The sequence below is a fragment of the Abrus precatorius genome, unplaced genomic scaffold (genome assembly GCF_003935025.1).
Source record: "Abrus precatorius isolate BTA unplaced genomic scaffold, Abrus_2018 Scaffold7, whole genome shotgun sequence".
NCBI lineage: Eukaryota > Viridiplantae > Streptophyta > Magnoliopsida > Fabales > Fabaceae > Abrus > Abrus precatorius.
Window position 1 is genome coordinate 12,659,956 of NW_020874417.1, and position 14,720 is coordinate 12,674,675.

At 29.5% G+C, this 14,720-nt stretch overlaps 1 protein-coding gene and 1 non-coding gene across 2 annotated transcripts; one reads left to right on the forward strand and one right to left on the reverse strand.

Annotated features, from left to right (window-relative positions):
• Nucleotides 1-884: 884 nt before the first annotated feature.
• Nucleotides 885-991, forward strand: LOC113873935. The gene has a single exon (XR_003506000.1). It is a non-coding gene; the product is annotated as a small nucleolar RNA R71 (small nucleolar RNA).
• A 9,210-nt stretch (nt 992-10,201) lies between these two features.
• Nucleotides 10,202-10,684, reverse strand: LOC113871487 (anther-specific proline-rich protein APG-like). Its single transcript, XM_027508582.1, has one exon. The coding sequence runs from the start codon at nt 10,682-10,684 to the stop codon at nt 10,202-10,204; it is 483 nt and encodes a 160-aa protein (XP_027364383.1).
• Nucleotides 10,685-14,720: the final 4,036 nt, after the last annotated feature.

Genomic DNA, 14,720 nt, shown 5'->3' on the forward strand with positions numbered 1-14,720 from the left:
CTGCAAGGGCGTGCTGTTCTAAGCATGATCATTTTGTTTTAGGCAGTATGGGCGTGCAGGGTGATGCAAGGGCGTGCTCCTCCTTCAGCACAGGCATGCATGACTTATGTGTTTGCGTCCCATTCAAAATTTTCCCACTTCTTAGAGTAATTGCCTTAGCTTGTTCCCTAGGATTCGGTTCTGGCTGCGACGGTAGTGCTCCTACTGCTCTTTGACTAAGGAGACTAGTGATTTGCTCTAACTGGGATTCGAGCTTTGAAGACTGAGTCCTCATCTCTGCCTTGATTTCTGCAAACCTCTTATCTTCCCTCTCAATCTGTTGTTCCATCTGGGCCTCAAGTTTTGCTATTCTCTTGTCAGAACTATACACATATTGCATCATCTGTTCTTGAAAATTGGATTGAAATCCAGGAGCTTCTTTTCTTTCTATCTTCTCCCCTTGATTTTGTACATGGAGGGGACGATAGAGCGCATTCTGATTTCCTTGGCGGTTTGACCAAAGGTTTGTATTGCTGTTGTGCCATCCTGGGTTATAATTATTACCTATGAAATTCACCTCCTCCTAGTCGACCTCTGTATTATGTGCTGACTTTGTGGGTTGATCTTGTGCTCTTATTAAGCTCTCTAGTTGCTTTGTGACAGTTGCCATTTGGTTTACGGGGTTGCTGCTCTCTGCTTGATAGACTGGTGCAACTTCCTTTCTTTTGAGGTTATATGTGTCAGCTGTGTGCCACTGAAAGCTAGCAGATGCCATTTTGTTTATCAATTTGTATGCGTCATCTGGGTCCTTTCTTATAAGAGATCCCCCTGCGGCGGCATCAATCGTGGCTCTGTTATTGATAGATAAGCCACTGTAAAAGATTTGCACCTGCTTCAAAGTTAGAAAATCATGGTGCGGGCATCTTCTCAACAATTCCTTGAATCGCTGCCATGCCTTAAACAGTGATTCTGTCTCATATTGTTGGAAACAACATATTTCTGTCATCAGCTTGGAGGATCTTGATAGAGGAAAGTACTTTCCTAAGAACTGTTGAGTGAGATCCTTCCAAGTTGTGATGGAATTGGCTGGGAGTGAGGAAAACCATGTATTCACCCTTTCAAATACTGAGAAGGGAAAAAGGCAGAGTCGAATAGTATCGTTGGAGACTCATTATACTTTATGGTGTCCGTCAATCAGAGGAACTTTGTCAGATGAATATTGAGGTCTTCATTAGGCATACCTCCAAACTGTATGGAGTTCTGGACCATGGTTACCTCCAAACTGTATGGAGTTCTGGACCATGGTTATGAGTGCTGATTTCAATTCAAAATTGTTTGCCTCCACATTTAGTGCTGTAATGCTTCCAAGAGTGTCTCTAGCAGTGGGTGTCATATAATCTTAGATCGATCTCCTTCCCTCTGGCATTCTTTACTCTCTCACTTCTTTTCTTTGTCTATGAACTGTTCTTTCAATATCCGGATCAAATACACAAGCTGTAGAGCACTTAGAATGAATGAACATACATTAAAAGAAATTATGAAATAATAAAAAAATTAAAATAAAATAAAAATGAAAATTATAACTTATAAAAGAAATTTTTTTAGCAATAAACAAAACAAAATTAAAATAAAGTAAAACACAAATTGCTCAAATCAATTAAATTTGAGATTTTCTTAATATTGAAAAAGCAATCCCCCGCAACGGTGCCAAAAACTTGTTCGGAGAGCAAGTGTACCCATCGAGAAGTAATACAGGGTTCTTAAATTAAGTTCCCGAAATATCGTCCCACAAGGATTGATTTCCAATTACTAAGAATTTCCTAATTCAATTGTTTAAGCTTCAAAGATACGAGATTAATTAAAAACAAGAATTTATAAAATCAATTATAAAACTAAAAGCAAGAAACACAAAGCACGTCTTGGTTACACTTATCAGAGAAAAACCTAAGGCGTATGAGTGTTCTCATTCAATCCTTTATGTTATTTTGCTGTTTTAAATCTAAACTCGATTTCCTTGTGATTACCAATCATTCATACAAATATTATTAATATTCACTGGTCATGCAATATTAATATTCTTTTCTCTAAGTTAAGATCTCCAATGGTCATGCAAGTTATCAATTTAGATAAAGTCTAAGGAACCTATGAATTTGTTAATTCAATAACGATTAGAAGTGAAAGATTGGTTTGGTCTACCTAATCTTTCATCTCGTTTTATCCTATAGATCTATTAATTAATCAAGGTACGATCGCCTGATGATGTAATTAATTAGGGTTAAGAGTGAGAAACAATAGGATAAATTCTAATCACGGAACAGAATTCGAATTAAGATTCAAATATCAAAATCTCATAAATTCATAAGCAATAATTCCCGTAGCCCTTACTATGGATTTAGTTATTCATGTAGAAAGAAAGAGCTAAAACAATCAATAACATATCCATAATGAAGAGATATAGCAAACTAGAAATGAGATGAATCTTCAGTCGTCAAGTATGGTTACTTGAAGCAAGTTTCTGCCAAGAGTATGCTGAGAATCCGTGCAAGAGAGGTGAAAAATGATCAAAAATTCAAAAGACTAAGGTTGTCTGTAAACTGGTGTCCAAAATGATTCTTTGACGATCCTCTCGCCCCCTATTTATAGAATTTGAACTCTTTTTAAAATTGTTAAGATTGAAGTTTCACAAATGAGCACGGCTGTGCACATAATGTAGCACGACCATGCATTACGTCGAAGTACTCCCGTGCTATGTTGGACATGCTTATTTTTGTGAGGCTTTTAACCCCATCCATTTGGGCAAAAAATGCACCAAAACTTACTTCCGCCTCTTTTCTACCAAACTGCGCAAACAATATATAAATTTGTGTAAAATCTCAATAAAGTAAGGGTTAGATATAAATATATGGCTGTAAAATATAGCCAAATTACAAACTTATCAATATATCAGGAAAACATAAATGCAAAAACAAAATGAAAATATCATTATTCAACCTAAAAAAATAAATACTTAAATTTTTTAAATCTAATTCCTATATTTGACAATTCTTTTAGTTTAGTTCATTCACAAAAAAATTACACTTCAGTCTTTAAATGAATAAATACTTTCAAATTATCCTCATTATTTAATATGTGTTGACGATGTTAGATGAAGGAATAAAGTAAAAAAAACTTATATAAGATTAAAACATAAATTTTAACTGTAAAAACAAATTTGTAATTAGAGATTATTATGAATTATACTTTAATCTTATTTTTATAACACACTTGTTTCTTGAATATCGAAAAAATTTACTTTATTTATAAGATTTTGTTAATCTCAAACTTTAAAGTTGAATTTAAGCATAGAAAATTTTTATTAAGAAAGAATTATTTGTTATATTAAAATTATAAAAGTATAATAAGTGTTTTTCCATTTAATAAAATTTTACTATGATTAATTCTTTAAGCTAAGTTCTAAGGGATTTTTTTATTTTTACTTTTTATCATACTTTCAAACGAACAAATAAAATATAAATGTTAATTTTTTTTACTATACATCAATTAATATAGAATATTTTTTTAAACTTTTTTATAAATTTATTTGAAGATATAAATTTTTAATATCTTAAAACTTTGAGTTCAATATTTTTTTTAACAACTCCAATTTTTTAATTTCTAATTAAAATACACATTTGGTTATTATAAAAATTCAATAACTGTTTCTTTTTATAATAAAATTATACTATATTTATTTGTTTAAACTTAGTCCTTAAGATCAAAATTTATTTTTTATTTTATATTTTTATCTTTTAAAAATATAAGTTGTTAGGATTTTAAAATTTTGTGATGTTTTCATTAGGGATCTCATTTTTTTTCTTCTAAATAAGTTTCTTTTTAAGGTTAGAATATGCATTTAATTCTTATAATTGACACTTATTTAAAAATTAATCTCTATAATTAAAATTTATATTTTAGTTATATATATATATATATATATATTGGTGCTTTTTATCTAATGTCTTTATAAGATTTTAAATGATAAAGACTAATAAAAAATATTTATTTATGTGAGAACTAAATTGTCATTTTTTTTTAGTAAAAATCAAATTATAAAAACGTATTAAGTATAAAGACAAAATTTATAATTTAACTAAAATAATCAGTATCCTAGTTGATAATGGAGTAAATTTTTATTCCACTAGATTGTGATAGTGATACAACTTTTCAACTTTCAAGTTAAATATAATTTTTATGAGATAAAATATCTTCCACACAATCATGAGTTTTAGCTAATTAGTTAAACATGACTGATACACCTATTTTAACAATATCACATGTAGATGATGAATAAACTCCATTTATTCCTCAAATTTCCATTACCATGACTACTCCTATCCTTTTATCCAGTACACTACTTCCTTCAACACGATTATTGTTAGAGCATTATATGTCTCAAAGTATTATTTAGTGTTTGGAACTAAATATTTCAGTAATGAAAAGATATGACTTGCTTCAAGAGCTAAACATTGTTTATTTTTACACTTTTTATACAAATTAATTTTTTATAATAATTTATTCTATCATATCATTATTTTTTAATGGTTATCTATTTTTAGATAAACCTTTTAAGGTTATTTAAAAAATAATCAAGTTTAAGTTTGATTGTCTTTGGCCTACTTCGACCGAGATGTTATGAAAAGTAAAAAATATATAGACTTTAAGGTAAATGTATTTTAATTCTATCATTTTTCAAATAATTTATTTTATATAATTGTTTTTATGCATAGAAAACATACAAGTGAATCTCTTAACATAATCTCACTATTAAAACTATTTTTGAGCAAAAAGGTTTGCTATTTTAAAAAATATAATGTGTAAGTTACGAAGGGATAAGGTCAAAGACTTTTGAATCACTCTTGATATGAAGTAGGAGTTTGAACATTTATTGTACTAGAAAAGAATTTTAGAAAAAAAGCATTATTAGTAAAAAAAATCAAAAGTTATAGGTAATGAAATATCTTTATATACTAGTGACTCTATATTTTCTGTTGGACATCATAATTAGAAGGTAATTATCTAAAAAATATATTTTTTATTAATTTCTATATTAAAAATAATAATTTAATATTAATCATTTAGAATTTAAAACTTAAGCGATTTCTACAACATTTGATATAATGTAAAGTAAAAAAAAAAAAAAAAGTTTGAGGATGGGTGAACCATAAGGCCAGAAATATTGTATATATCTTTCTTAACCTTACTTTTTATTTCAAAACTTTCTTAACAATGATTATAATCTGGTCTAACGAGTTGTCAACCATTTATAAATTTCGCCTCTTCTCCAAAGTAAATGATTGTTCTGTTGAAGATGATAGTGTTCCTTCTCTTCATGATGATAATCATGGTAACATTGACTTTGATGATTCATTTTTTTTTTTTTTACACTTGTCATGTGTATGACTATTGTGGATTTTTTATTTACTTTTTTTTATTTAAGAATTTAAGTTATGTTAATACATTGTCACAAAATGTATATTGATTTTGTTTCTTTCAATATTTTTGCGATCATTTTTATGATTTTAGAGTGTTTTTTAAAATTATAAACATGTTTTGTTAAAGTAAAAATACCAAAAAAAAAAGAGATTAAATTAATGATAGAATTTGTAATCGTAATATCTATCACATTTAACGAGTTACACAATAGTTGGAAAACAGCAATTAAATTTTGTAACCAACAATAATCGTATTTAAATGACCAACTTGGGATCAAAGCTAGACCGATTGTGTTGTTGCTCTTTAGCAATCGATTTTGCAATTAAAGTTATTATTACAATTTAGCAACCAACTTTGCGATTGAATTGATAATAAAAATTATCGACCAATTCTATTATCACATTTTTGTGACCAAATTTGCAACCCAAAATTCAATTGTGGATGCTATTTTTGTGACTAGAATTAGCAACCGTAAAAATAATTTTAACTACAAAAAGTTTTTAGTGGCTAATTTTTAAATTTAATGAGACCGTGTTTTCCACTAAGTTACTTTGAAACTAGCTTTTCAGCCACCACCTTAATTCAATTGCTAATTCAATCGCTATTTTTTTTTTTAACGATACCTAAATCATTTTTTTCTTATCGTGAAGCATGGTTTACTTTCAAGTTTAATATATTCATGGATCTCACTGTTACCTTGATAATTTATAACTTTTTCACATATAAATCTTATTTTTCTTGAGTATTACTAATTATCTAATTCTTCATTACTTTTTATTTTGAAAAGAAATTATCTGAATATCATCTTAATCTTTAAGTTATATTCCTTATGATTGATTCTTCAAAACCAAATTTTACTAGTATCATGTTGTTTGCGAAGATTTTTTTATTCTGAAAATGTTATGACAATTGATTTCTAAATGATTCTTAAAACTTATTTACTGAAATTGAATCCATGAAAGTACAAGAATATAAAAATACTAAAAAGAATATTGGTGTGTCGATGTATTGGCAAATTTATTTTTTATGATATTGAAATTGAGCATGGCTAAGAGATTGTAAGAAACATCTATGAATATTGTTATGAGATGAAAATTTACTATATGATATGAGAAAATGATTTCGAACAGACTTGATTAGATCATACACCATGAAGAATTTAAGAAAAAATAATTATGATGAAGGTATTTTTGTGTTTATGATGACTGATGGCATTTTATGAGAAACTCATAAATTTATGCTTTTGTATTTATTTAATTTTATAAGTATTTTATAGTATTTATCTTTCTCACCCATTTTTTACTGTATAAAAAGAAATGAAAAATTTGCCTATAGCCATGATGAACATTACCATGCACTGTGATGAAAATGAAATATGGTGTCGTCAGGAGACCAACTTTACTGCTTATTGGACTTTTTTGAGTTACAATTTTCTTTTATTACTCTTTCCTATGTCTTAATATATCTCGTAATAGAAAGAGTTTACAATGCTCTTGGACGCAATAGAAATCCAAGAGAGGAACTCTAAATATAGAGGCAATTAGGCTTTAGGTTTTATAACGAGTAGAATAAAAAGTTCGACAAATGACACTCTAAGAAAATCCTTACTAATGATACCATGAAAAATAGATTTCATCATATGACTAAATGAAAAGAGTAATTGTAATAATATATGCAAATTATGTGTGTGAAAGTTAAGTTGTGTTGTAAATAAATAATACCTTAACCTTATAATTTCTTCTCAATTTTATTTCAATCAGTTTAAGTATCTAACAGTTTATGTTTGTGATATGAAATAATACTTAAGAACTTATAAATCAATTATGAGATTGAAATAACTAACGTTAAGAATTCAAAAATAATATTATGATAAATTCTGTGATATCCTTAAAAAAATTTCAAGGTACATAAAATTTTTTAACCAATAGTATTTAAACGTGTTTTTAAATAATAAATTTATTTAATAATATATTATTATATTTGTTATATTTAAGTAAGTTCAAAAATGTTTAAATTTTCAAATAGAATTAGAACACAATTAAAATTTAAAAATAAAATAATAATATTATATTAATATATTTTTTATATTTTTAATTTTATATTATTAATATTTAATTATTATATTAATATATTATATTATAATAATTTTTATTTATAATAAATAAAAATTATTTAAATATAAATTATATTTTATTTGAAACTAAAAAATTATAAAAAATAATAAAAAAGTAAAATAAAAAATTTAATATACAATATATATAATAATAAAAATATGTAATAAATGATATAAATAATTATATATAATAATATTTTTTTAACTTGTCATATATTGTTTTTATTAGTATAAATTTTTTAAATACAATATCTATATAAAAAAATTTTTAGAATGTCACAATACACACTAAATATTATAACTAAATTGATGATTAAAGGAACCTGGAACATAATCATTTTATTAAGTGACGTTACATTTATACAGTATTAAAATGTTATAAATTTAGAGTGTTATATTTAATTAGTTTCAAAATATTGTAAATTTAAACTGTCATGTTTAGAGCGTTACACAAGGCTTCAAGGATTCTCTTAAGAAGACTCACAAGAACAAGAAAAACAATCAAATTTCACCGTGAGAAATTTGGCCACTCAAAGAATCCAAGTGATGACACTTGTTTTAGTAATCATTTCATCAACTTAAAATCTAACGATATGATGAAAATTTAGTTAGGATGCAATGAAAAGTTAAAATATCAGTTAAGATTTAACCAAATGAACTAAATTCACTATACTTACTCTATCATCAGCTTACCACCCACCACTTCGATTCATGAATTCCTTGTACCAAAACTCAAAAACACTTCTGCAAGTTAATTGAACAGTGTTTAAAATTAATCTAACATTTCGGTAAAAACATAATCTTAGTTGAGCTCAGTCTCAACCCAATTTGTTGAACGTAAATCTCATAGCAGGTAAAATTAGAAAATTGCAATTTTTAGGGGTGTTCCATTCATTTCAATTGAAGATTCCATAGGCAAAACAACATTTTTCCCACATTATTGATGAGTTAACCTTCAAGTGTTAGATGATTTATAATTTTGGCCAAATCTCCCCTTTCCTTTATTATTTTATAAGAGCATTAATCTAGCTGTACAAATGTGGATTATGGATTTGGTTCTACATTGACATTTTTTTCTTCGTTACATTAAAACTGTGGGGCATTTGATTGCTGAATAGAGCGGCACTTATAAAATGTCAATCTTGAGTTACTGCCCCTTAATACTCTTAGAAAAAGAAATTTGAGGTTGTCCAAATACGATAATACCCAACTCAACTATCTATAATAAGAAAGAGACAAGAGAGACAAAAAAGATGGATCGCAGCTTTAGTTTCATTAAACCATGAAGCACCTAACACTGCAATGACAAATTGACATCTTACATCAATAGATTGTAAAATTTAGCTTCCTATATATGTGAGGTGTCATGAACAATGGTGAATGAATACATCCACAGCGGGCAGCTCAAATGTTCATATTGTTAAATTAAAACGCCAGTTGTGATATTCCTAAGGGAGTAAATTTCGGGTAAGAAGACGTTACGATTACAAGAAAAATATTCAAGGGAAAGAAAAAACATACAATTAGTAGAATTCATTCAATTAAGATTTGTTACTCTTACATGAACTTGAGTCACTTAACAGCGTCTTCCTTTACAAAAATTACATTACGATTATTTCACCCTTTTTATTTCCTCTTCCCTTTTATGTTTGTGTAATGCCTATATAGAGCAAGTCCTAGTCAATTGTTTTCCCTTTGTATTAAACAAATATCATTTAACTTTCACCAGGTCCAAATTAACCATACTAGAGCTTGATAAACATAGACTGCAATAGCATATAAATCACAACCTAAACTAATTGTAAGGAAGTTAGTTTCTCTAAAAACCATAAAACTCGATCTAATCGAGTGTTTCACGAATGTACCATACACAGAAAAGCATAGTACCAAACACAGAGAAATAGACTGTCATGTTGTTAAAGACAAAAGTTCAAAATAGTACTCTAGATCTTAAAAGCTTTCTGTTTTATAGAAGGTATATATATACCTTTCCTATATTTGTATTGAAGAGTAAATAGTGAATTCAATAATCTTCTTTCATAGAAGAGTAAATTCAATAATATTATTTCATTCAGCTATCTCTCTCTTGACCATTCTCTAATACGTGCTTATTGCATTGCAGTAAGAAGAACCACAACAGTTAACTATATAAATAAGCACATAGTTGATTAATTACTAACATTTGTATAACTTGCTGTAAAACTAAAAAGGAAAACAAAATTATGGGCAGTTTGGTGTTAACATCATTTAATGTTATTACAGAAAATAAAAGTGCTAAACGCACTAGCTAGTTAAAAAAATTAAAATAAAACTTTTATGTTAAAAAATATAATAATATACTTGGTTTTAGTTTCTAATATATCTTAACATAATTTTAAAATATCTGCAATAACTTAAAAAAATATTTATCATCATTCTTATCTTAATAATTTTCTTAATATAATTTAATTTATTTTAATAATTTTAATGATAAAATTTACGATATATATCACATGCTAAAAATGTATCCCATGGATATTTAATTAAAACGCTACTATAAAAGATGATATTAAAACTAAGGCCCTATCTTTCTATCATATTCATTACCAACGCATCATGCATGCTTTGCTAATGGTAGCTCAATTCTTACTTCTTACACTACACAATAACAGTTGGTCCGGTGGGTGGCGTTATATCCGGCGGAGTCGTTGGCGGCGGCACAATGTCCGGTCCCGGAGGCCGTGGTGGAACCACATCCGGTGGCTGCGGCGGCAAAACATCCGGTGGGTTAGGCAGCGGCATGTCAGGCCCGGGTGGTGATAGTGGTGGTTTTGGCCCATCCGGTTTGGGATTGGGGTACGGCTCAAACCGGGTTGGATCTGTAACTATTTCGGGCAGCAGACCCGGGTCCATTTCCGGATCCGGGGTTGGAACCACAGGCTGCTCTTTGGGAATTGAAGAAGGTTGGGTTTTGGGCAAGGATGGTATCTCGGGTGGAGCCCTTTGCGGGTATTCGGGTTTCTGATTGGGGTGATGGGTCATGGAAAGACCCGAGATGGAGGTGGTGTAGGGAGGGAGAGGAATCATTCCTCTTTTGATGGTGTAGAGAGAGGATGAGATTAATGCTGACATTGATGACATTTTTCGCTTTTCGTTCTTCGGATTTATTTGTTGTTGTTGGTCATATTTATGGAATGGGATCTCTGATTAATTGCATGGTGAAAACACTTGTATGTTGTACGACCCTCCACGTGGCAATCGACTTGTTCTTGCATGTTTCTACTTAACACGTGGCAAAATTCTGCATGTTGTGTATGCAAACGGTGTTTTTCTATTTCTTTTATTTTTAAGATAAGGGAATCACAAGACATAATTGAAAAATATTTTCCTTTCTATCTTACATGGCTTCAATTTCATATGGAAAATGGTGTGTAGGTTGCAAGCTAATGGGTTGGTCCATTAAATCCCATGTTGAATTTGGGCTATCTAATAACCCAATCTAATTTCAAGATATAGTTGAAACTAGTCCTGGTTTATTTGTTAGCATAATCATGAATGAAAAAATAAAGATTATTTAAAACATTCAAAATAATAATTTTTTTTATTTTTTTTTATATATATATATATATGTATATATTTGAACACATTTAAAAAATTGAATAAAATAATTATAACGTGAAGACAAAAATAAAAAGTAGACTAAACCTTTACTTTAATCCCTAAGACATTTAAAATATTACGTTAGTCTCCAACTTCTTTCTCTTTCATTCATTTTAGTCCTTGACATCTGACCCCATTAAGAAACCGTCATATAAGGCTGAGTTGTCACGTTAAGTGCTATGTCAGAATCTCACTTGACAACAATGACGTCGTTTTTGGAAGCTGGCATGTCACAAATAATTGCGAAATAGTATCTTTGTCATTGAAGCCCTTTTTACCTAAATTTAATCACATATTTTCTCATTTTTGTTGAAGAACCCTATCCTAAGTCCACACAGAATCTCGTCCAAATTATTGTTTGTAGTTGTGTTTGGGAGTGAAATATTTAAAGATTGAAGTTTGTTGTAGTGGAAGAAGGGCCAACAGATGGAGAATTCGGTAAAAAAATATATTTCTTAATTTATTGAATCATTTTTTTGGTTTGGAGATAAAGAACCCTAACTCTTCAATGTTTTGGGACGACGAACCTTAAGTGTTCAATGTTTAAGGGATGACAAACCCTAACTGTTTTCTTTCTCCTTAATTGGTGTGAATATGGTTATTGAAAAATGCTTTTTGTTTGTTATCGAGAAAACAACAAGGGATAGTAGGAAGTGGTCCTTTTATGTTTCTTATGACTTTTTAGTTTTTAAAATTAAAGAAGATAATATTAATGAAAGTGGTCCCTTTCTGCATGGTTTAACCCATTTTCCCATGTGCGTGCATGACATTCATTGTTTATTCATTAAATTAGTTTAAAATTATAAAAGCTTGCTGACTTTTTTAATAATTGTTTATCTGTAAATGCAGACAATTAAGTTTTACATTCACCATAAAGAAAAATTTGTGGAAGAAAATGGAATTAAGGAATACAGGTGGGATAAAATTGAGGTTTGGACTAATGTTAATGAAGATATAGTAGATATTTTTAGTTTCATAAACTTTGCCAAGGCAATGGGGTATTTCAGTAACATAAAAAATATATTCTAGTTTGACCCTGATAAAGAGTTTGATGAATGTTTGAAATTATTAAAATATGATGCTGATGTGTTGGAAATAGTGACTATTACTGAGAGGAATAGAAGGGAGATGCATGTCTATTATGGGCATGAGATTGGTAAACTACAATTGCTTGAAGACCGTGAAATTCTAATGTTGGAAGGTCCTGAAGTTGATATTGCAATAATAGAAGAAATTCAAGTTGAACAAGCAATAATGGAAGAAGACATTCAAGTTGAACAACCAGCAATGGAAAAAGGTATTGAAGTTGAATAACCAGCAATGAAAGAAGTACAAGTTGAAGATATAATAGCAATCCACAAAGTACAAGTTAAAGTTGATAGGAAACAGCAGAAGAAAAAGGCAAAGGGAAAAGGAAAAGACGACTCTAGTAAATCAGCTGGAGAAATAAGAAGAAGTTTGCGAATAGGAGGCAGGAAAGACAACCTTCAATCAGCTACATCAAAAAGAAAAAAAAAAGCATGGGAAAAGAAAAAGGAAAAGGAAAAGAGGCACAAAAAAAAAAAAAACTGAAGGAAAAGGTAAAGAAAAAATTACCTATATTGATGAAGAAGATTATTTACATGAGGAACTTTTTGAAAATACTATGGAAGATGTAGAAAAGGTGAGTCATAGGGAAACATACTACTGTGAAGAAAGAGAAGAGCATTTTGAAAATTCATGGAGGTTTGAAGAATTAATAACTCCAACAAACCCAGATTTGATGAAGATAGTAACAAACAAGTTTTTCTCCAATTTAATGAATCTGCAAAATTTGAAAATGTTAACTTGGAGTTGGGAATGGAGTTTGAAAGTTTATAATCTTTCAAAAAAGGCGATAAGGATTATACAATTCAGATGGAAAGAGAAATAAGGTGGGTAAAAAATAACAAAGTGAGAGCAAGAGCTAAGTGTAAACATGAAAACTGCAAGTGAAAAATATATTGTGCAAAAAATAATATCTCACATAGCTTCTAGATCAAGACTTTTCCTAGTGAGCATAGTTGTGGCAGAATTTTTAAAAACAAACAAGCAATACAAGATTGGGTTATAGGTAAGCTTGTTATAAAACTAAGGAAACACCCCAAAATGAAACATTCTAAAGTTGTTGAGTACTTTAAAAAGAAATTTGGTGTGCAGATAGAAGATGCCAAAATATATAGGTCAATGGTTAAGGCAAGAGAGATTGTAGAGGAAAGTGAGAAAGAACAATTTAGGAAGTTGTGGGACTATTGTGGAGAACTTTTGAGAAGTAATCCAGGTTCAACTGTCAAAATGGAAACTAATCTTCAAGTTGAAGGTCCACTACAATTTAAAAGATTGTATATATGCCTTGCTGGGTGCAAAAATGGCTTTATGGCTGGATGTAGACCAATGATAGGGCTTGATGGTGCATTTCTAAAAAGTTATTACTAAGGATAGTTGTTGACAACAGTGAGATATGTTGCTAATAATCATATATGAGTAATAGTCAATGCTGTTGTGGATGTTGAAAATAAAGAGAATTGGTAATGGTTTTTTATCACTCTTACATGAAGATATGGGAGATTATAAGCAACATAATTGGAATTTCATATCTGACATGCAGAAGGTAAACATCTACGTAGGATGAAGTTACTTATTACTTAGAATTGACAGGGACTTAATTGTATGAATAATAAATCAATTAGGGACTAAATTGCACGATTTTTATTCTATTAAGGACTAAAATGAACTTTGTATTTTACTGCAGGGTTTGATTCCAGCTTTGCAAGAAGTGATGCCAGGTCCACGCCATAGGTTTTGTGTGTAGCATCTATGGCAAAATTTCTGTAAGCAATGGAAGGATAAAGTCTTGAAGCACTTTGTATGAGAATGTGTAAGATCAACTACCATATCACAATTCAATGCAAACATGTACATAATAAAAACAATGAATGAGAAGGCATGGGCATAATTAGACAAGTGGCCAAAGGAGGCATGGACTAAGGCATACTTTAGTGAATGGCTAAAGATGGATAACATCTGTAAGAATAACTGCGAGGTCTTCAACTCAAAAATTGTAAATGCAAGGTGTAAACCAATATTAACAATGCTAGAAGAAGTCCGATGCTACATCATGACAATAATTAGTACCAATAAGTTGAAGTTGGCAGCCCATGCATGTCAGTTGCCTCCTATACAACAAAGTAAGTTGGAGAAATTAAAACAACAAAGCATTAAATGGACACCAATATGGGCAGGTAAACATAATCCTAATTCTCTAATAATTTTTAGTAGTATAACATTAAATTTGTCTTAACTAAACTTCTATCATAGGTGATGATGATACTCATAAATTTGAAGTGCAATGTTTCACAACTAAGGTTGTTGTTCACTTGGGCAGCCACACATGCACTTGTATATTTTGACAATTAACAGGTTAGTTAATTCTATATGATGAGTAATGTGTTAAATCTATATGAATATGTAGCATATATAATGTTTGATATTTTTTTTT